The following is a 22411-nucleotide window of genomic DNA, read 5'->3' as shown; positions in this document are numbered from 1 at the left end:
AGGCATTCTTTGTTCAGCAACTAAGCCAGTAGTTCTAGCTTTATCGGAAATGCAGACAAACAGGCAATCTTTTGCTTCTTTTGTTATCCCAATGTAGCACCCCTTCTTCTCTTCTCAAATATCAGGGGATATTTTGATGCAGAGATTCCATCAAGATCAACCAAGAGATATCATCCGTCTACATTTCAAGTGAAGTTTCACTACCATGGCTGCTCTAACATGTCTAAAAACTGTTTCGAGTTACAGTTTGGATTTCTCTAAATCAAAACTGCATCAAAATTATCCCTTGTCCTAAGAAATCTCTAAAATTTGATGAAGTTGTATATTTAAATAAAGCAAAAACAAAGATTTTCATATACTTACATAAATGGGGAAACATCTTTTCCATAGAGGAAAAAGCAATGTCTAATAGAAGAGGATTTCAATAGATAAAACACTAAATGGTATAAATGAAATTAACCATTTCCCTTATATTTCAGAAATATCATTATGAACTCTTTAGCAAAAGCTAATAATTGTATGGCTATGATGGCAAAAATTAAAGCTTGGCCTAATTATAATCAACTAAAATACAAAGGTTTTTTTTTTTTAATTAAAAAATAAAGACAATTTCTTCCTTATTTTTTGAGGAACAAATTTTGACCAGTCAAGCAAAGTAATCCTGTGTGATACTATTTTAATTATGATTAGACTTAAGAAAACTGATTCCCCTACAAACCAGATAAATGAACACATAGCCTCAGAAAAATAACATGCCAGAACAAAAATCTACATGACAGTGATATAGATCCTTATTAGACTATTAAAAATGCACCTCTAGTCCAAGAAGATCTAGCATAAAACTAAAGAATTGTGATTAAAAGAGAATAAGTTTTTAAACATAAATTTTATATAAACTTAAGATCTGGAGTCTTTTTGACAGCCGAATTCCCCACCATCAAAGAACACAATGGATTTTGTAATAAAGTTTAAAGGCTTTCATTTGCATAAGGTAATCAAAGAATTGTCAGCAAAAATAAAAGCAAAATTCAATCTTTTCCTCACTTTTAGGTCTCCAAGGCTTTTACATTTTATATCTGTGCCATCTTTGCAGCTCAATCCCTTTAATAGTCAATTCCAACAATTTGCTGATTGTACTGGGATCTCCGATTGAAATTTCTTTCCTCGTCCTTCACCCTCTTGGTGTGACCCCTCCCCTCCTTAGCCTGCTTCAACTTCGCAACCAAAAATATAACCATTCCCTTGTATATTCCCTCCTGCTGCATGCTCCTTGCTTGCTTCACTCTCTTGATCAAACCACAACCCTGGTTAATTGTAACTCTTCATCTACTCCTGCCTGTAAGGTTGAATGTGACAGGGGGGGAAAAAAAACACACACACAAACACACAGGCTACACTCAGTTTATGACAATGAGTGCAAGTGGTCCCAGACACCATCTGACAACCACCCTGTATTTTGTTACTCTCACATTCTCCTGGAAGACTATTTCACATCTTCCCAAACTCCAAATACCACTTCCTTCATCCATACTCTGGTTGATGAGTTTGCTTCTTAGTTCACTGAGATTATTAAAGCAATCAGACAAGAACTTCCATAGTCCCCATCACATCTACTCAGCACCTGTAAGCACATACTCAGATGAACCATGCACATACCTATCTAGAACCAACCCTTTCACTTGTACATTTAATCCTTCCCTTTTTGCCTTCAAGAATTTAGTTCCAGCTCTTCTCCCCTGTTACATATATCCCAAGTTTTTCACTCTATTGCAGCATGCCTATCAGCATAAAAACATGCTAATGCTTCTCCCGTCTTAAAAGACAAAAACCCAGAGAACTCTTCACTCCACTTCAGCTACTGACCCCCAATTCCATTTCTTTGGTCACCTTTGAGGCAAAACTTTTGAAAGAATAACCTATAACGCTTCCAATTCCTTTCTTTCCCCCACCCCCTCCACTACTGTCTGAAATGCTTTTGTCACCACCACCAACAGCCTCCACATTATAAATCCAATGGCGAGTTTTCAGCCCTCGTCTTACTCGATCAAGCTGCCGTATAGAAAACATCATCATGCTTTCCCCTTTGGCTTTATTCACTTCACTTCCAGGATGCCAAACACTGTTGATTTTCTTCCTTTCTTACTGATTGGACCTTCTTATCTCCCTTGTGGGCCTCTTCTTGCCAACCTCTTCATGTTGTAGGGGCCCAGAGTGCAGACACTGACCCTCTTCTGATCTCAGCCATCTTAATATGATTTTAAATACCATCCATATGCCAAAGATATATTCAGTTACCTTTCCTGTTCTCTGCCTGTCCTCAACTCAAGATGAGTATATACAAAGGCTTAGTTGATATTTACACTTAAAATAGGTCTCTCTAGCTAGCAGGCCCATGACTGAACTCTAGAATTTTCCACTCAAAAGGTGTTCTCCTGAAATATTGTCTCAATTGATGAAAACTACATTCTCCAAGTGGCTCAGGCTAAAGACCCTGGAGTCATCATAGAGCCTCTTTCTCAGATGCCAGACATCCAGTCTGTCAGCAAATTGACTTCGACTACTTCTCACCATATCCACTGCCACCACTTTTGTTGGAACCATCTCTCACCTGTGTTACCACAGTAGCCTCTTCTCCATGTGTCAACTCTTTATCTCCTACTCTATTCACAACACAGCAGCTAGAGTGTTCCTTTGTATACCTATGTTAGATCATGTGACTTCTCTGACAAAATGCTGTTATAGATCCACCTTTCTCTCAGAGAAAAAGCCACAGGTTTTGCATAATCTCTCCTTCCACCATTCTTCCCTTTGCTTACATTTCTAGCCATCCTTGCCTCCCTATTGTTCTTTAAAATAACCAGGTACATTCTTCAGGCCTTTGACTCAGCTTTTCTCACTGGAATACTCTTCTTCTGAACCAGGTGTTCTCAAAGGATGGGTCCCCTGGGAACTTTGCAGAAATGCAAATTCTCAGGCCTTTCTGCAGACCTACTAAATCAGGGATTCTAGATGCGGCCAGCAATTTGTGTTTTCAGAAGCCCTACAGGTGTTGCTATTACACCCTAAAACTAAGAACAACTGCCCTAGATATCTACATGGGCAACTTCCTTACTTCCTTCACGTCTTTGCTCAGCTGTCACTTTCTGAATGAAGCCTACTCTGAGTATCCTGTTTAAAATTGTACATTTCACTCCTTCTCCAGCACTGCACATTTCTATACTCTGCCCTCCTTTTTTCATCACCCGTATCTTCCAAAATACTATAAAATGTATATTTTTATCTTTTTTTTTTGTCTCACCCAAGTAGACTATAAGTTCCATGAGGGTAATAATCTTTATATGTCCCATTCACTGGTATATACAGAATTTGACACAATGTAAGCACTCAATAAATATCAAATTAATTGAGTGAATGGCCAGTAGGGACAACTATACGAGTAAAGCATGTCCAACCAACAGGCAGGCAGGGAGTCCTCTGACAAGTGGGGATTGTGGGCGGAGTATATAATTAACAAATGTCACTTCATTTCATTGTAAGGAATGCAGAGACAAAATAGATACATATGTTAACACTCCCACTCCTGGTACCATGGTACCAGATGTGTTTTATGGAACACAGGAACAACCCAGGCATCCCAACCGCTATGCATCTTCTTTTCTAGTATTAGGAAGATGGAAGAATTCAGATTGCTGTCTTATGCTTTCAGACTGTAGAAACTTAAGAGTGTTAATGTTTCCTAATTCCTTGGGCTATCACCCTGGTGGAGGTGGGAAATACACTCATTACATTCCTACACCTTCTTAAGTAACAGCTACAGCTCCTTGACAGAACTCAAGTTCAGGGTAGCTGCAACTATGGTTCTTATCTTCTGTGTGGGTTTGTTACAAAGGAGAGGGTTGGAGTAACTTTTTGCCTTTCTATATGAGTTTTAAAAGTGTTCCAAACACAAGCAAGGTAATTTAGGAAGAGAAAAAGATACTGAAGGAAATGATCATTTTTAAAAAGTCAGCCTTGGCAACAGACCAAGACTCCATCTTAAAAAAAAAAAAAAATGGCTTTCTAAAATTTCATTATAGACCTCTATCTTTCTTGTAACACAGAACATGTACTGGTTAAGAATACTGGCTCTAGAGTTAGAGCTCTGTTATTAGTTGTGTTTGCCATGTACAATCCCAGCAGTAAGTGCTATCATTTAATATTTACAATATGGTACAAAGGCAATAGCTGAATCCTGCTACCATCAAAACCATGGTAACACTACAAATATACATGCAACAAAACACTTACCTTTGCTAATCATTTCTGCTACAAATTTGCTCCAAAAAAGGTGTACAATTTTGATGATCCCTTATTTATAGGAACGATGCCAAGAAACACAGGACTAAATAAACCAGATCACTTTTGCAAATTTTTAACACAACATGTTTCTTTGTGAACATCTAATGTTGGCCCTTTTATTGCCTTTAAAACGATCTCAATATTTGTCTCTACAATTGACTAAGGTAAGTAAAACGACATCTATGAAGCATGAAAAAAAGAACCTCTTTAGTTCCTACCATATAAATGATAGTTACATTAATATTCTATACTTTTGGCTCTGAACCATCTAATAGCTTTATTCTAGTACAACAATAAAAACTGTTAAGGGAAATGAGGAAATAGCATGGGGATTATTGCTCTTAGCATTTAATAGTGTATTGAAGTCTTGATGATGCTTGCTTACATTTGCTTGGAATAAGTATCTAAGGGAAAATTAAGCCCTAAGCTGAAGCTACTATTTGAAATCCCAGAAAGGGCTCCTGGGAATAGTTTGGCTTTTTGTGACAATAGATTTTCTGATGAAGTACACTGTTCCCTAATGAAAAAGACCTGGCACGGCTTCATATGATAAAATTTGACCAATGTGAGGAGTGCGATGATCAGTTTGGGAATGAGTGTTTTAATAAAAGAAACATGAAATCGACTGTGCTTTGGCAGGACATACCCCAAACCATCATGAGAGCTGTCGTCCTGGCCCACAGATGATCCCCACCATGCTACAACTGCGCGAGTTCCCACTGACATCACTGACAAAGCTGGCACGGAGACAAAGACATAATCCAAAAGCAGCCATGTTGTATTCTGCTTCACTGGAGTCCTATGAAAAACAAACTAACTTCCCCGCCTCCCCTGACCCACCCCAAAAAACGTACCATGGAAAAGATTTGAGGTTCAGTTGAGCTACTGAAGATGTGTATTTCTAGGCAAGTAGATAAAAGGGATAGGAAAAATGAAATTTTAGAAAGGAAAAGGCAAGTGTTTTCAAATGATGAGGTCAAATGTGATAAACGTGAAAAAGGATGATACAATAAGAGGACTCTGAATTACTTGGGTTGAGACTGTCTAATACTTTAACTGGAGCAACAAGGTCATAGTTTAGGAGGGGTAACAGTTGCTTTTATCTACGTTTTATAAAAAGACACCAATACGATAAGTTGCTCTCTATCAACAACATTGAAGTTCACATATTCATTAATAAAAAATAGCTTACATTACCCGCATAAATGCTTGATGTGTTCTACAGTTAGCTACTCCGCTGGACACTTGTATGCTTCCTGTAATCACGTCAGAAGTTCCATTAGAAGAAAAATAGAATCTTGGTGGAGACTCTGTCTTTCTGTTCACATCCAAACTCATGTTATAAAACAAAACTGCAAAAATATAGAGAATCGCAGTTAATCTATTTACTGAAATACATCTATTGTTATTTTTGAAGTGCTAATAGTCAAAGTTATATAGATTACTGGAAATAATATCTGGAATTCTCTTTATTAAACAGCTTTTTAAAGACTAACCTGAAATATGAAAGAGGGAACAATTAAAAATACAAATTTTACAAATTGCTTTTATAAATAAAGATTTATGAACTTTCCTCTAGATTTCTATTAACACTAAAATCTTTAGTTATTTGCTTAAACCTCCTATATATAAAAATGTAAACATTGTTGCTAATAAAAGTCTTGCATAATGGTTCAGATTCCTTTGGAGTCATTTTTTCCTCAGAACATTGACTAAGAAAGTATAGACACAGCGCTTTGCTCAAATGTTACTTGGAAAAATTCTATCTTATGTGGTTATATGACTAATTTTATATATGACTTTTTTTAAATTTTAGATTTGTTTGATCTGAAGGCTTTTTATTTTTTATACACGAAGTGAACACATGATTAAGTCAAATCTATGTATACGGTTTTCTTAAAAATGTCATCTTTCCAGTCTTATGCCCTGATTATCTGTCCTTCCTCTACATGTTATTGGTTTCTAGTTTGACCTTCCAGTGTTAATTTGTGCAATTTTTAAAAAAATTCTCTCAATAAATATTCTAGCGGTTTGGCAGGGTTTATTTCAAATCTGACATAGTAAATATTCATCTGCTCATGAAGATCTCCAAATTATTAAAAAAAAAAAAAAAGAAAAGAAGAGAAAGAACTGTTAAAAGCAAACAAAAACTTCCCAGCCAGATCTTACCAAGAAAGTGAGACCCATTTCACGAATCTAAATGGGTTCTTTGCCATGCAAGCTAAATATAATATTCTTCTGAGGTGTCACTCATTATATAGAAGCAATAATTCATATGTGATAGTTTAAAGAATTTATGTAATTCTTGACATGTTCATTTATATTTTAGGAGTAACTTACACTTCTAGAAGAATTTTACCTACTTATTTCAAGGAAACAAGCATAAAATCTATATTATTCTTTATACATTTCAAATAAATCCTTCAGTCATCTTTTTAGTTGGAAAATAATGAAGTCCAAGTCAATTGGATTTCAAAATTATAACTGAGATTCAATACCTCAGAGAAATAGCACTGCAACCGAAATAGCTATCTACAAGTTCATTGTCCTGAGTTAAGAAAAAGAGTAAATGAAAATGAGGTGAAAAATAATCCACTACTAGTAAGAGTCAAAATGTCCTGGTTTTATTAAACGTGCTTGCCATGTGAATTATTTCTCCTGGGAGTCATTTTGTGATAATTCTAAGATATGTTTCTCTAATAATGTGATGATTATTTATGTGTTTCATATGTTTGTCTTCAACTATTTTTAAAAATATCTGGTCACAATGGAATTGTTAGTAGAGAAAACACTGGTTTTACATAAAAGGAAAGTGCCCCATCTACTCAGTGTGTGTCTTTCAGATTATCCATCAGCTTGTCTGTGTTAATGTGTAATTTACTGTGTGGTCAGGTTCTCAAACTGCCATTTTCAAATCAATAACTAGATGAAGGCTTGCCCACCCTCTTATTACTGTAGCTCTGGCCATGACTTTTCCAGGGCACTATTAAAAATAAGTCTGATCTAAAGCAGAGATATCAGAGTCATTGTGTACCTTTCAGGTACAGGCTCATTGTGTACCTAATGCATACTGAGACATCTATTACATATCCATGGTATTATTTAATAAGTATGTGGGCCCTTCACGCTGTTTAGATAACAGCAGCCTGCAGGGTCATGAATACAATAAACTCTTGACAGGTCCTAATAGAGGATCATAAATATTGTGAATTATTAATCTCTAAATGATATGCCCAGATATGCTCTTCTCCTACCACAGGCTAGTTTCACTAGTAGTTATTTTCATATTAGCCTAAATAAAACAATTAGGAACATTAATCTGCTAGCAAAAATGCTTATAAAGTCACATATACATGATTTGGAATTCGCCACCATGATTTTGGATGAGCTGTATCAATGATACGTTCTCCAGAGCAGATAATTGAGAGTTGTCTATACATAGGGAAATGCGTATGGTTCTTAGGAGCTTGTAGTCGCAGTAAATTGTTAACGGGCATATTATTTATATAAGATAGAATCAGGTCTAGCTTCTTCAATTTTTAAAATATTTTTATGATTATTATTTTTTTGAGACAGGGTCTCATTCCATTGCTCAGGCTGGAATGCAGTGGTGTGATCATAGCTCGCTGTAGCCTGGACCTCCTGGGCTCAAGCCTCAGCCACCTAAAGTGCTGAGATTACAGACATGAGCCACCATACTTGGCTTTCTTCAATTATTGAAATTGGATAAAATATGAAGAAAGAGATTTCACGGGTTAAGCTCAGTTGGTTTACCTTAAACTAACATAGCAAGAGATACTATGTCCTTTGCTTCTCATAATCTCTAAACAACTACAGCCTTCTAATGTGCCCAACTCATTAGTTAGAACAATGCAAGAATCTGGACGATGGAGAGGAAAAGTATGCATCAGGCAGTTTCTCGCCCCTGCTCTAAAGATCTCCATGGTGAAAACCGGTGAGGGCTCCAAACAGGACTGTGGGATTAATGAAAGAACCGCACCCCATGAAGGATTAATTTTGTAAGGCATACTCACCAATGTAACCTGGAACTTCCTTGCCCTTATATGAGAAACAAAGTGTTAGATCCATGCACACAGAAGGCCATCCATTTTCAACACAGTCAAATTTCGTTCTATTTACTGACTCAGGGTGGCTTAAAGAAGCTTCAACAATGACTACAGGTCTTGTCCTGAGAAGGAAATAAAATTAGCAATGTTAATTACAGAATTATTTTTCCTTAAGAAGTGTATTTGTTTTGTCAGTTTACATTGACCAAGTAATTTCATGAGTCTTCCTTATTATGTGTGTACATACTAATTACATTTCTGTGCACAGGGAAAAATAACTTTTTATTTAAATGTCCAAAAATATTGACTTTGATGATTTAATTATATCTCTGTAAGGTGAAAAAAATACCCTAAAGTGCAATAATTAAACTTCGGAATACCAAAAGAGTATCATGAGGTCACTACCACTGCTGATTTTAAACACTGCCTCCCATCATTTACAATTAAACCAAATTGCCATTAAGCAGTGAAATATATCAATCTTACCTTAGCAACACAGCAGAATCAGACCGAAAAGCACCAACTGCTACATCTGGAGGATAAAAAAAACCACAGATTAATGATCATCATTAGTCAAAGAGAATTACTTTTCAGCCATAAGTACTGAACTGCGTATCACCTTTGACTACCTAAAAACACTACTTGTAGAAAATTAGAGACTATATGCTAACATCTTACAATTCATTTCTCTTTTCTCTGAATCTACTCATGTATAACAGTCATCCCATTATGATATATCATAAACTTTATGGTAAAAAGAAGTTTACTAAAACAAAATTCAATTTTTGGACTAGAAACATTCAAATTTCCTTTCTAAATAAGTTTTCTTTCTTTTCCTCATTATCTATTTGATTTTCATGAGTGCTTTCATTTTTTCAAAAACACAGACTATAACATTGAGTAGCTAACACTGTTAAGCTGAGGAATTACTTGATCATTTTAGGCCCATCCTTGAATTAAGGAGAACTTTAAAAATGAATAAAAAAATTATCAGTAAGATGAAGTCTTTCATACCAGTATTATGTACTTCACTATAAAGCAATATCTATAATAGAGCTTATTCCAATTTATAAACTATGATAAACTAATTACTCACCTACATATCCATTATTATCTGCATCAATTTGTCCTGATATAGACTGTCCAAACATACTTAACGATTTGCTGATCTGAAGTCCTTCGATTCTCTGAAAAATAGGAAAGTTGAGTGGGAAGTAGTTTTTGAATACTAATATACCAGAGAAGCAATGATTTAGCTAAATAATGAGCTTTCCCAGGCATGCCTTGGCACATCTACTAACAACGTTGCATTTTAGTTAAATCAAATACTTCCAAGAGTGACAAATTTTCCAGCTTGAAATGAACAGACGACATTTATTTTGTGACTAAAAAAATTTACTTTACTTTGTGAGCAAAGGGAAAATTATGTTGTACAGATTTTCTAAAATAGTCCTGACTCCCTCTCAAGTCTTTTCAGAGATAGGGGTCTCACTATGGCACCTGGCCTGGCCTGGAACTCCTGGGTTCAAGCAGTCTTCCCAGCTCAGCTTCCTGAGTAGCTGAGATTACAGGTGCACACCACCATGCCTGGCTTCCTTAGGTCTCTTCAGGCTCTATATTTACTTCCTTTCCCAACATGAACAATTAAATAAGTAATTTGGAAAACAAGATGTCTATAATCACTTAGTGGAGCCTATGACTGAGGCTTTTGATAAAAGCCGGCTTTTTAACAAGAACAATCCTAGCCAGATATGTACTTTCTATTCCACATGTCTAATTTCATGTTCACATACAGGTTTATAAATATTAAGCTGATAGTCATACTAAGAAAATTACTATTTTTGTTTACTAGGCAAATACATTTCTTTTATGTCAATTACAGAGAACCATTTGCTCATTTTTGCCTAATCAAAAATAACTGCCAGCTAATATTTCCATGCAAATATCAAGGAAAAAACTTTTCTTCTCTGCATATGAATGTCATTTTTTTTCTAGGCACTGAAATGCCATGATTTTTCAACATACACAAGTGAAGTCAGAGTAAGATTCTGAGACATGATTAAAGTGCTGTCATCTTACTACTCAACAGTGAAAGAAACCCAGAGTATCATATGTGTGTTTGATCTCCCTGTGCAATCTTCATGAAATATGGAGCTCTAGCCACAAGGCGAAGACACAGTTAATCAAATCCAAATGGGCATATTTTAGAATCATATGGATACTACCTCGGAATAAAATTTAATGAAATACAAAGACAAATATTTAATGGTCAATAGATAAGCTAGGGTGGAAATGAACTACAACTCTTATTTATGGAAAAAGGGAGTTTGAAGAATTATTAATCCCTTAAAATAAGATCATTTGTCACTGTAAGTAAACGGTGAAATGAAGTGTGAAGTATTTGAAAGAGAAAATTAAGAAAAAAAAAGTCCACATAACCCTGGAAGTTTTAAGGATACGCATTATAACCAATGCTTCTTTTGGAAATAGAATAGTATCTTACCTGCGAGAAGGCTGATGAGACCCCATCTGCACGGCCATTGTAAATATAAATAGCACCTTGCAAGTCATCTTCTTGTGGAGCTCCAATAGCAACATCTATCCAAGAATTTAAACAGTGGAAAAATAAATTCTTGATACAAAGAATGCAACTTCGAAAACTAACCTAATGAACCTTAATTCATATCACGTAAGAAAACTCTCTTTTATGAAAAATAACAGTCTTCCTCAGACAGAAAAAAATAAAATACGATCATCATCATATACAGGATTGCACACAATAGTTTGTACATGGAAGAAAGCAGAGTGGAAGCATCTGAGAGGCAATCTAACAAAATGATTAGGGCATGGGCTCTACAGACAGACCACTGGGGTCTGATCCAAGCTCTGCCACTGGGCACTGCCATGCTAGGCTGGGTCCATTTCTTAATCTGTGTTTCAATTCTCTCACTTATATAATGGGATCATAATAAAAAACACTCTCAGCATAAAAGGATATAACTTCTGTAAAGTGCTTACAGCAGTGCCTCGCATGTAATAACTTCTCATAATCTATGAATATTTTGATCATAAGAATTTTTACTTTGGGAGCCCAGACTTACCTTATTTGCAAAATGACTCTTAACTTAATTCCTATTCCAATGAAAATGATTAAGGTATCTGTTAGAGATATCTGCACACACATACACACAGGATTTCAGAAAAAGGATTTGTTCTGTAAAATAATGATTATATCACCTTTCTGTATATAATTATGTCAGACTATGATACCAAGGGAAAAAAAAGGTCTGATCAACTAACATAAGAAAACCTGAGTAAATATATAGTACAAAGGAGAAAAATAATATTCTACAGTTGCAAGAGCATTTCATTATTTTACCAAGTATTGTCTATTTATCTACATATTTATTTATATGCAATGGCTTTTTATTACTTTAATAGAAACCTAAAGTAGTTTGTCTTCATGATATGACTTATTACCATCAAACTGAAAACCTTTTTATAAACAGTGGTAATTTTTGGCTACTATTTCAATGAAGATAAACATATCTTTGATGTATAACTCCATGCTAAACAATGTAAAATTGTAAAAATGCAAAAGCTTTTCTAGTTTCAGTTAAAAAGAAATGGTAGACACCTATATTTACTTTGTTTATACATACTAAGGCTAGCCTCTTTTGACTTGTATGAAGTTTTTCAAACTTTCATATGCAAACATGCCCATTCATTTATTCATTCATTGGACAGCTAGTGAGCACCTATTATATTCCAGGCATTTGCCAGGAGCTGGCAAAACAGGGCAGTACCACAGAAGGAAACTCATTGTTTAGTGGGGAGGAATGGCAAGTAAGAATAGACTAATAACATAGCATGTGAGGAGGAAGTGGTGGAAATTAGGGAAGGCTTTTCATAGAAGATGATGCCCAAGATAAGATTAAAGTATCCATAGGTCATAGCCAAGTGAAGAAAAGGGGAAATGCAATTTAGAGATAGGGAAAAGCCTGTGCAAGGGCAGGGAAGCAACAGGCGGCATGGCACATGTGAAGAATGGCAACTCATTTGGAATAACTGGAGTCAGATTTGTGCAGAATATATACATACAGGAACAGAGGAGCAAGAATTGGAAGGAAGAGAAAGAGAGGAGGAGGAAAAGAGGGACGTGAAAAGAAGGAGTGGAGAAAAGTATCTTATAGCCATTGAATGGAAGACAGCAATTTCTTTAATCAGGGCTGGGTTTATACTTCCACCACTGTGGTTAAAGCTGTAGAATTTGCTATACATTGATTCTTAACACATGAAAAAAATAACAAGCCTTGTTCGTGAAGTGGTAATATGTAATTCTTACAGTATCTGTTATTAGCAAGAGTGATCTAGATTACGGCAAATATTTAGGAAAAATACTGATGAGCCTTTTCAGCCAAAATATTTAAAAGGTCCAAATAAATTTTTTTCCATACAGAGGACACTTCAATCTTTGGCTATCACATATATAGATTCAAACTCTTACTTCCTGGATTACACCTGGATCTGTTATATAATAAAGTTCTAGCTATCATTATTCAAATGAGAAAGATACATTTTGAAATATATATAAATGTTTTCCAAGCCTATGCAACTTAATTTGGGACACAATATACAGAACACCGGTATTTAACGATTGCTTTTACTTCTTATCTGAACATTTTCATTCTTTTAATATAAATCAAAATTATTAGCATTAGTGTCGGCCAACACTTATGTTTACAATGTAGGTACTGTGATATGGGCTTCCTGCACATTTACCCAAGTAACTCTCACAACCACCATATTAAATAAATACTCTGACTCCAATTTTACAGATGAGGAAACTGAGGCACAGGGTATAACTTGCTCAAGGTGACAGAGCCAGGATGTCATGGAGCTGGGATTTAAACCCTGCAGCCTGGCTCCAGAGCCTGTGCTATTGCCATGCTCTATGAACTCATTAACAACAGAGGTCATACCCCCAAATTTCCCTTCCTAATACTGATTCCTGTTCTGTGTCAAAGAGGTTCTCTCTCTCTCTCTCTCTCTCTCTCTCTCACACACACACACACACACACACACACACACGAATACTATTCAGCCATTAAAAAAAAGGAAATCATGTATTCTGCAGCAACAGGGATGGAACTGGTGGGGGGTGTCATTATCTTAAGTGAAACTAGCCAGGCACAGAAAGTAAAATAACACATGCTCTTAACTCATAAATCAGTGCTTTAAAAATGTGTTCACATGGATGTATAAAGTAGAATGATAGACAATGAAGACTCAGAAAGGAAAGGGGTTGTGGGGGGTGGATGATGAGAAATTACTTAATGGGTAAAAATGTATGTTATTTGGATGATGGATACCCACAAGCTCTGACTTGATCACTATGTAATCGATACATGTAACAAAATGGCACTTGTACTCTATAAACAAATAAAACAGAAGTGCTCACTTAATGATTTGATGATATATCAATATTTCAGGTGCACACAAAGTAATAGTACAGCTTGTAATTTACAATTGTAGAACTTATGGTTCTGCTCTAAAAATATTCAAACATATTGTCTAAAAGTCAGATAATAAGGCTCAAGGTGAAAAAAGAAACTAAACCAATAAATAGCGGTCTTGTCAAGTCTATTTTACATATGAAATAAAAAATGCTATCTGCTGTTGGTCATGTCAGATATATTAGTCTGACCAATTTTTTCATGCTTTTGAGGAGTTTTACACTAAACTTTTGCCAAATCAATTGGTCATCTTTTTAGAAAATGGCTTGTGTTGCTTTTCTAAGGACACAGGAAATAGAGTCTGATTTTTTTTTTTCCGTTTGAGAACAACTGAAAAGTGATATGACAAATGCCAAGATAACTTAGGTTTTGCTACACAAAGTACCACAAAAATTTGCATAATAAAGACATTAAGTGTGATTTGCATCCAATATTGGAGTCTCTTTCTACATAATCCTACACTTCTTGCCATGAACACAATGTATCTTTACCCATTCACTCCAGAAAAATAAAATAAGACAAGATGGGGCAAAGTAATAAAGAAACACATAAAGAAAAAGAACTTGTAAATTCCTGCTGTCTCATGCAGGCAGACATGGTGGAATAGGACACACTCACCCTGTTTCCACATCAGCAATGGTCTTGCTAATATCTAAAATATAGAAAATGCCTACTTATGGGCAAAATAGAAGATAAAATTAGAACTGGAGGACCGGGGGCACGGTGGCTCATGCCTGTAATCCCAGCACTTTGGGAGGCCAAGGCGGGCGGATCACGAGGTCAGGAGGTCGAGACTATTCTGGTTAACACAGGGAAACTCTGTCTCTACTAAAAACACAAAAAAATTAACCAGCAGGCATGGTGGCAGGTGCCTGTAGTCCCAGTTACTCGGGAGGCTGAGGGAGGAGAATGGCGTGAACCCGGAAGGCAGAGTTGCAGTGAGGCAAGATCACACCACTGCACTCCAGCCTGGGCGACAAGAGCAAGACTCTGGTTCAAAAAAAGGAAAAAAAAAAAAAAAGAACTGGACCAAGTAGAAAAAGATATATGGCATTATAAACACTCACTGAAGTGTTAATGTAGCCACTAAATGTAAATATGCTGTGAATTATAAAAGGCATTATAAATAGCACAAAAATATGCAGAAATACTTTAAAAAATCATTTGCATAATAACCTCCCAGATATAAAGGTATTACCTTTAGGAGTGGAGTGCTGAGGGTTTTTAGCGAAACAAGAGTTATGTGAAGCCCAGGGTCTCCTATACAAACTAAGAGACTGCACTGTCCCCTGAAAGTCCCCTCCGAAGTCCTCTTCCTAAGTCTCATTGACAGAATACTCTCTGTCTGTCCTTCACATCACTAGAAAATTACTTGAGCTTTTCCCAGGTACTAGAGTAATTCTAATAAGGGAATTTGCCTATTGCTCATGACAGTTTTACAGCTCTAACTATAACGATAATGATAATTCAAATTTGTCATTGACATTTTGATGCCACAAAAATAATTTCTATGTGTACATACATATATTTTTCACATTCAAAAGGGTAATAGTGGTCTTCCTTAAATGTGCCAACTAAAACAAGACAGAAAAATCATAAACAAAGTGTTTTACTAAACAGTGATTTTGTGTTTTTAAAAGAAAGAATTGGGTTGTCTATACAACACACATGACATATCAAAATGCATAAACATGGTTTTATCCGCAGGTCTTTATTAGGTAGAACCCTTAAATTTGCCACTAAATAAGGCTTATGTTTTCAAGTATTACTTTTATTTTCTACTTGATTGTAGAACTATAAAAAAGGGTGCCACTATTTTCTTCATTTTCATTTATTATGGTATATAGTCTGTACCTGATATGGTACATCTGACCCAAAATAAATGTTCAATAAATATCACAGAATTGCTGGTTACTTATGAGATGTAACATCAAACATAATAAAATTTTTTGTTTTTAATCAAATCAGACTTTTAATAAAGATAATAAAATAACAGTTTCTTATTGCTGTACATTAAAACTGCACACTTCTGAATGGAGAGATCAGTTATCAGTGAGTTGCTTTTCTGACACTGGATGGCTGCATAGGAGCAGTGCTGACCTGAATGTATACAAACTCTCAAGGGATGTGAACTCAATGTGATGAGTGACGGCAGCAATGGCCAATACAGGAGTGCAAACCAGGTGTCCCGCCCCCTTTCTAGGAAGGGCATAAAACAAGACATGATCCCTCTTACAGCTCCAATTAAACAAAATACCCACAACACCTTCCCTCACCCCTGTCCAGGATGAGGTTATTTGTGAAAATGAGCCAGTGCCCAACCTGGGGTTCTGGTAGGGTAAGGGAAGTAGGGGGAAGCTAGTGATGGGTGGGGTACAGAGAGGCTCTCCTCCATACATGTTTTATTAAAATATTATGTGTAATCATAATAACCAAAAGTATATACATATATTTTTTCTCTTTCAGTTTTAAAATAGTAAACAAAAAATCCAGAACAGTAATACTTGTATAACATAGTTACACTATTTTACGTTTAAGAAGGTTCCCTGGAAGCATGTATTCAATAACTGACTTTTCGTGTAGAATAACGCATTTTATATATTTAAAGTAGATTCTGGTATCTAGGTACAAGAAGACATTAAGAAGATGAGAATTTATAGTACCCCATCACTTTAATCTCTGAGAAAGCTGTAGCCTAAAATTACCGAATACTAATTGCCAATGGCCTTATCAAGAAGACAATTATGAACCCTAAAAATAAGTATCAAATACTTATGTGCTGAACTCCAGGAAATTGCACACTCTCTTCTTAAACCTATTCATCATTTCATGCACAATTCTAACAGACTCAGTTACTTACCACTTAGAACTAGATTGATAAAAGCAAATTTTTAATAGAGAATGCTAGTAGATGCAGGGATTTCAACAACAGGACTGACATCCATGGCGATATGCACAGTTACCACACTACCATCTATTCAGTTAGTGAAAAACTTCAATATCAGTGGGTAAACAGCCACTGTCCCCAGGCTTCCCAGTGGCCTGCGCTGAATCTCTTCTCGAATTCCCCAGATCCTCCCATAACATGGCTATAAGGGAATGCCTGGCAGAGCAGAGGGTTTCCAGAACCCTGCTCCAGCTCTGCAGCCAGCCTCTGTTGGGTTTGGTCAGTGTCTTTATTGTACTGATAGTTAAATACCATGGTCCAATGAGTCTATGATACACATTTCCTGCCCATATTTTATTATTTCTGAAATCAGGGTCTTCCTTAACATGAAAAAATAGCGGGCATTAACAGCTTAATAGGCAGCTTTTAGGGACACATAAATAACAATGCAGTTTCTAATCAATGGTGCCTTAGAATCACTGAAATAAAGTATTTTGAATATCATCCATTATTAACAGTGGTAAAGATCAATGGGTGACAAACTGAGAAGTCATACATAACACTAAAGAAAAAACTTAGCATGCCATTCTGGCTCCATTTTCTATAGGAAGGTAAACAACACAAAACTTTAATCATATTTTCTTCCATAAACCATTTTAAAAGCAGAAATCAAGCACCAAATTGATAATTTTAATTACCTTCAAAGCCATCATTGTCAATGTCACCAAGATTAACTATACATTCGCCAAATCTTGCAGCATATTTGTCACTTCCAACGAGGTTTGTTTCCATTTCATTCATTACTGCTCCCTAGATAGAAAGGGGGAGAAACGGTATCATTATAACACTCCCTGACAACTTTACACAATTTACTGTTGTAATTGGATATGGATTTTTTCTAATGCGTCAAACAAGTTGGACAAACTACAGACTGAGCTTTAGTACACACATCTCAGTTCAATTCAATAAATATTTATTGAGTCTGTCAACACATAATAGTATGATTAGAGCTCGGAGGACATAAAAAATTGTCAAACTCATGATCTCTAGCTTTGAAAATCCAATAAATCATTTTGATAATTCAATTTAGCAAATATTTATTGAGCTTCTACTAAAGACAACACACTGTGCAAAGAGTGAAAAGGTGAAAGGGGGCAAGGAAGTGTGTGTATAAAACACATTCCCTTTCTTCAGTAAGCCCACAGTTACAGGGAGGGCTTAGCCCAAGCATACAAATGACTGAGAAGCAGAAACTGCTTTACCATATCAAGAAGCAAAAATAAATAAATAAAAAATCTAATTATAACAGAAGAGACTTCATAAAGGAGATGGCATGCCAGGTGGCTATTGAAGGATAAGCGTAATTTTGATACACAGAGAAAACCAGCAGCAAAACAAATTCCAAAGAATTTGGCTCTAATGAATGGCATGTATAATGAATGAGACAAAAATGTCAGATTGCAGTCTTATAGTGTGGCATCTTGATTGTCAAGGAAAATTTACTCTTAATTTAGGGAACAACAGGAAACACTGAAGGTTTCTGAGTTGAGGAGTGACATGCTTGAAGTTGGTCTTTGGAACCAGCAGCAGTGGAGCATAGATTAGTCAATGGATAACTAGGAAGGAGGAAGATGAGTTACTACAATAAGACATTCAATAATGTAATAATTAGCTGTTACAATCACAGCTATCAGTTCTCTTCAGAAACTTTGATCATGTCAGTCCTTTGTATTAAAAAGAGAAAAGGCCATATCCTTTCTTCTTCTCAAATCTACTTGGCACTCCTTAAGCATATACACGTTCTTTCCTTGTCAAGTGTCTTCATTTGTGAATTTTCCAAAAGAAAAATTCTGATTTTTGTCTTTCTCAAACACTACTTCCTCTGTAAAAGCTTCTTGACCCAAAGGGAATCACTTCTTCCTCTTCGTATGTACTTACAATGTGCCATGTATCACGTCGTAGTCAATTGTTTACTCCTATTGGTGTCTTCACAAGATCCTGAAGTCCTGGGGACAGCTCTATGATTATTACCTCTTTTTATAGTCCTGGTTACATTTCAGATACTCACTAAATGTCATTTATTTTATTTTAAATGAACTAAGATGACTGGGAATCATCTTTATAATCACTTGACGCTGAAGCAGTGAATGATTCAAAGAAGTCAGGGAAAAAACAGCTTGGCTCCTGGGCAAATGTCTAAATTAAAGAGCAGAAGGGTGAAAAGGCTCCAGGGAGAACAGACAAGGTACAGACTTAAGACAGTGCAATGGCTCTGAAGTTCTGGAAGGAGAGTTTCAATAGGAAGAGGTGATCACTATTCTTCAAGTATTCCCTAGTCACAGAGAGTGGTGACTGAGAGTTCACTGGGAACCCCTGAGAGCTATTTTAGTACAAGTAGGTAGAAGCCAGAGTCACTCAAGTATCATTCTTTCTTGAGTTCATTCAAAAACAATTTCACCTACTTGTCTAGGACTCTTTCAAGCCCTGATGAAACAGCGGTAAACAAGACACAATATCTCTCCACATGGCATCTATACTACAGAAGAACAGACAACAGCAAATCGAATCAATGTAAATAAATGCCACTTAGTGGTTAGCGCCATTTCAGAGGGTTGAGAAATTAGAGGTTAAATGGAACAAAGGAAGACTATATCAGAGGATTTAAAAGCTGAAATCACTTATTAAATTAATTCAAGTGTTTAATAAGAGTAGTGCCTCGAGGTAGGCATGATGGAAGAACAGGAGGGTAGCCAAGTGGGTAGAAGGGTTTATCTGTTTTTTCTTTTTTTTTTTCTTAATGAGATTAAGATTGCAATGGGGGAAAATTATTCTATGTTGCTTTACTTTAGGTATACATGTGGATGTTTAGTTGTAAAGAGGAAGATAAGAGAAATCTGCAGCACGAGGATGTAGCCAGTACAAAGACCACTATTTTTGGAAATGGAAATGTGAAATCTATGGAAGAAAATTATCTGATATCACTATTAATGAGATTTAATGATCACTGTGTAGATAATTTGCTTTTACTATTAAATGTAGGTTAAATACAGTCTAGGAAATTCCAAAGCATAAATAACTTCCCTGCTCTGTATTTTAAACTTTGAGAATCTTCCATTTATAAGACTAGATGTTTTCTTTCTTAAATTGTAGAGTTTAGTCTGATGCTTAATATAAGAACTTGCTAAATGCTCTGAAACCATTGACTGAACATAGTTACAAATACTTTCTTGAAACAGAGTCCACTTTGTTGAATCCTGACTGAAAAATGCTATGCCATTCGAAATGAACTGGTCTTCTCACAAGCCCACTCTTGTTTTCAAATCAAAGGAACAGGCCAAGAAGATCTCATTAAGACTCCATAAATTTTTTGTTTTGACCTCATGTCAAGAATCTAGGCTGGCAAGATAAGGCCAGAAAGTCTTTGAATTATCAAGTGGTCAGTTTCTACTACAATAATTTAAAATTGAATTATAGTCAGTAATTACCTATGTATACAATTAATATATCCACTGTGGAATAAACTGTGCCAATTTTATATTCTTATCAAGAGCATAATAGATATGAATTATGAAAATTAATGTTTTAACAAAACACATCTTGTTTCTAATTGTTTTCAAATTAAGAAATTGAAAATACTTAATTATTCATCTTCTAGTCCTAGTAATGTTTTATAATTTATATAAGGACCCTAACCAGAACTATTAAGAAATCTATATTTTGAAGGAGGTATAAAAATTATTCTTTCAAATTAGATTAGTATCAACATAAAACTGAAAGAAATTTCAGCTACCAGAGCGAACACACACAAGCTGTGAACAGAGAAACTCCCTAACAACCTATTTCATAGATTGTTCTAGAATATCAAAATGAGATACTTTCCCATTCATCTGCATATTCCATTTCATTTTTACAGCATCAGTACAGTATTAGAATTTTAACTTTTGTCAATAAAAAAAACCTGAAAATAATCTCAGATCTCTGGAATAAGACCAATTTCAGTTTTGATCATAATTCCATAAATGGACACTTGGACATACCGAGCCGGAGTTGATGTACACAAACACTCTTCCTTCCTCTCTGATGGTGCTCTGCATGGGCGCTCCCACGAGCAGATCTGAGAAGCCATCTGCGTTAAGGTCCACAGCACAGACAGAAGCTCCAAAGTACGATCCAAGCTGTCCCAAAACAAACCAGATCCACTCATTGAGAAAAAAGCAGGGTTACTGGCAAGAGCCCACAGAGATACTAAAGGTGGAGACATATTACCTTTTTACCTTTCATTTCATGTAAGATACTTAGTTCTTTTTCATCAATGCTGAATATATATGCCTGTAATTGGGGAAATAATTACAAAAGTTTTTATGAATACCATATATATTTTAAAACCCCACTCATTTCTGTTTGATCGAAACATGAATTTTTACAACTTGCAGTTAATTGCTCAAATATAAAAATAAATCCTTTTAAGAGTGACACAAAAGGGTTTGGGATCCACTGTTACATTAATATGCCTTACTTGCAAAAGTATTTTCTCAGGAAGTATTTTATTGATCCTATAGAGGGGACACAGGAAGTGTTGTTTGCCTCACTTTTCAAAAGTAAGACTCAGAAAAGCTGAGTGACCAATGTTCACATAGCAACACAGCAAAAACTAAAACCAGAAATAGTATTTCCTTCTTTCTAGTCTTACCACAAAATATATAGTTGCCTCAACTTCTTTTCAGCTGTGAAACTGTTCACCATATACTCCCTGGACATTTTTAGATAGTTCTATCTTATAATTTTCTTAAAGGAAACAAAGTCTCATTTGACTTTTGTAATTTTTCAGAAAGTGTTTTGCTAAATTTCTTCTAAAACCATAACATCTTTCACCAGTTCCACTAAATGTAATAACCTGTTCATCATTTCTAATCTTTCTTTCCTTACGTATGCAGTTTCTCCTTTAATATCTTATTCATGCAATGTATTTGAACCTTTGTGAAGAAATAAATATAAAAATGTAATTCTTACTTTACCAATCTGCTCGTGTTGAGGAGCTCCTCCAACTACTTCAGTAGTATGCTGACTCCGAAAATGACCAGCTCCAACTGAATATCCTTTAAGGGAGAAAGTATGAGAGTCCTGGGTAAAGTACATCATATGGTAATATGGGTAAAGTAGATCATAAAATTAAGTGATACCCAATTCAAAATGACTACATTAAGCAGTTAAGAATATTTAGCATAGAGATACTCAAAATCAGTCATTCATTATGTTTTATGCAATTTTGATATATGTTACAAAACTGCAATCATATGGTTTGTATTTCCAAGTCCTAGGAAATTGAAAATAGCATCTTTACATCTGGTGCAGTATAATCAGTTTCTAGGATTACAACAGACATATTTTAGAGTATATTAAATATAACATCTTAATTGGGAAATGAAAACTTTAAACCTTAAATAAAAATCCTGCAAAAGTTCAGCTTCTTTTGCCACCAAATCTTTCTTTTGTGATGACTTTTTGATGACAAAAGGTGATTTTATGTAATAAAAGGCATATCAACTTATATTTCTTGAACTATTTCAAAGAATCCTTTAATCATAAACAAGAAAACATTGAAT

At 35.4% G+C, this 22411-nt stretch overlaps 1 protein-coding gene across 6 annotated transcripts in view; it reads right to left on the bottom strand.

Moving 5' to 3' along the window:
* The window catches only part of ITGA4 (integrin subunit alpha 4), an 81061-nt gene that overhangs the window by 35172 nt on the left and 23478 nt on the right, over positions 1-22411 (bottom strand). For 4 of the 6 annotated variants that reach the window (XM_074009553.1, XM_005573626.5, XM_074009554.1 and 1 more), the window contains 9 exons: positions 21819-21904; positions 21075-21137; positions 20846-20983; positions 17507-17618; positions 10909-11003; positions 9502-9592; positions 8892-8937; positions 8373-8527; positions 5536-5690 (listed from right to left, as the gene is read on the bottom strand). In XM_074009553.1, coding sequence (XP_073865654.1) covers positions 5536-5690; positions 8373-8527; positions 8892-8937; positions 9502-9592; positions 10909-11003; positions 17507-17618; positions 20846-20983; positions 21075-21089 — 807 coding nt within the window. In that variant the 5' untranslated portion in view covers positions 21090-21137; positions 21819-21904. Of the gene's footprint in view, positions 1-5535; positions 5691-8372; positions 8528-8891; positions 8938-9501; positions 9593-10908; positions 11004-17506; positions 17619-20845; positions 20984-21074; positions 21138-21818; positions 21905-22411 lie in introns of those variants that run through there. The other 2 variants (XR_012421294.1, XR_012421293.1) reach the window with 2 other exon arrangements.

Source organism: Macaca fascicularis, chromosome 12 (assembly GCF_037993035.2).
Source record: "Macaca fascicularis isolate 582-1 chromosome 12, T2T-MFA8v1.1".
Lineage (NCBI taxonomy): Eukaryota > Metazoa > Chordata > Mammalia > Primates > Cercopithecidae > Macaca > Macaca fascicularis.
This window is presented reverse-complemented; position numbering and strand designations above follow the sequence as displayed.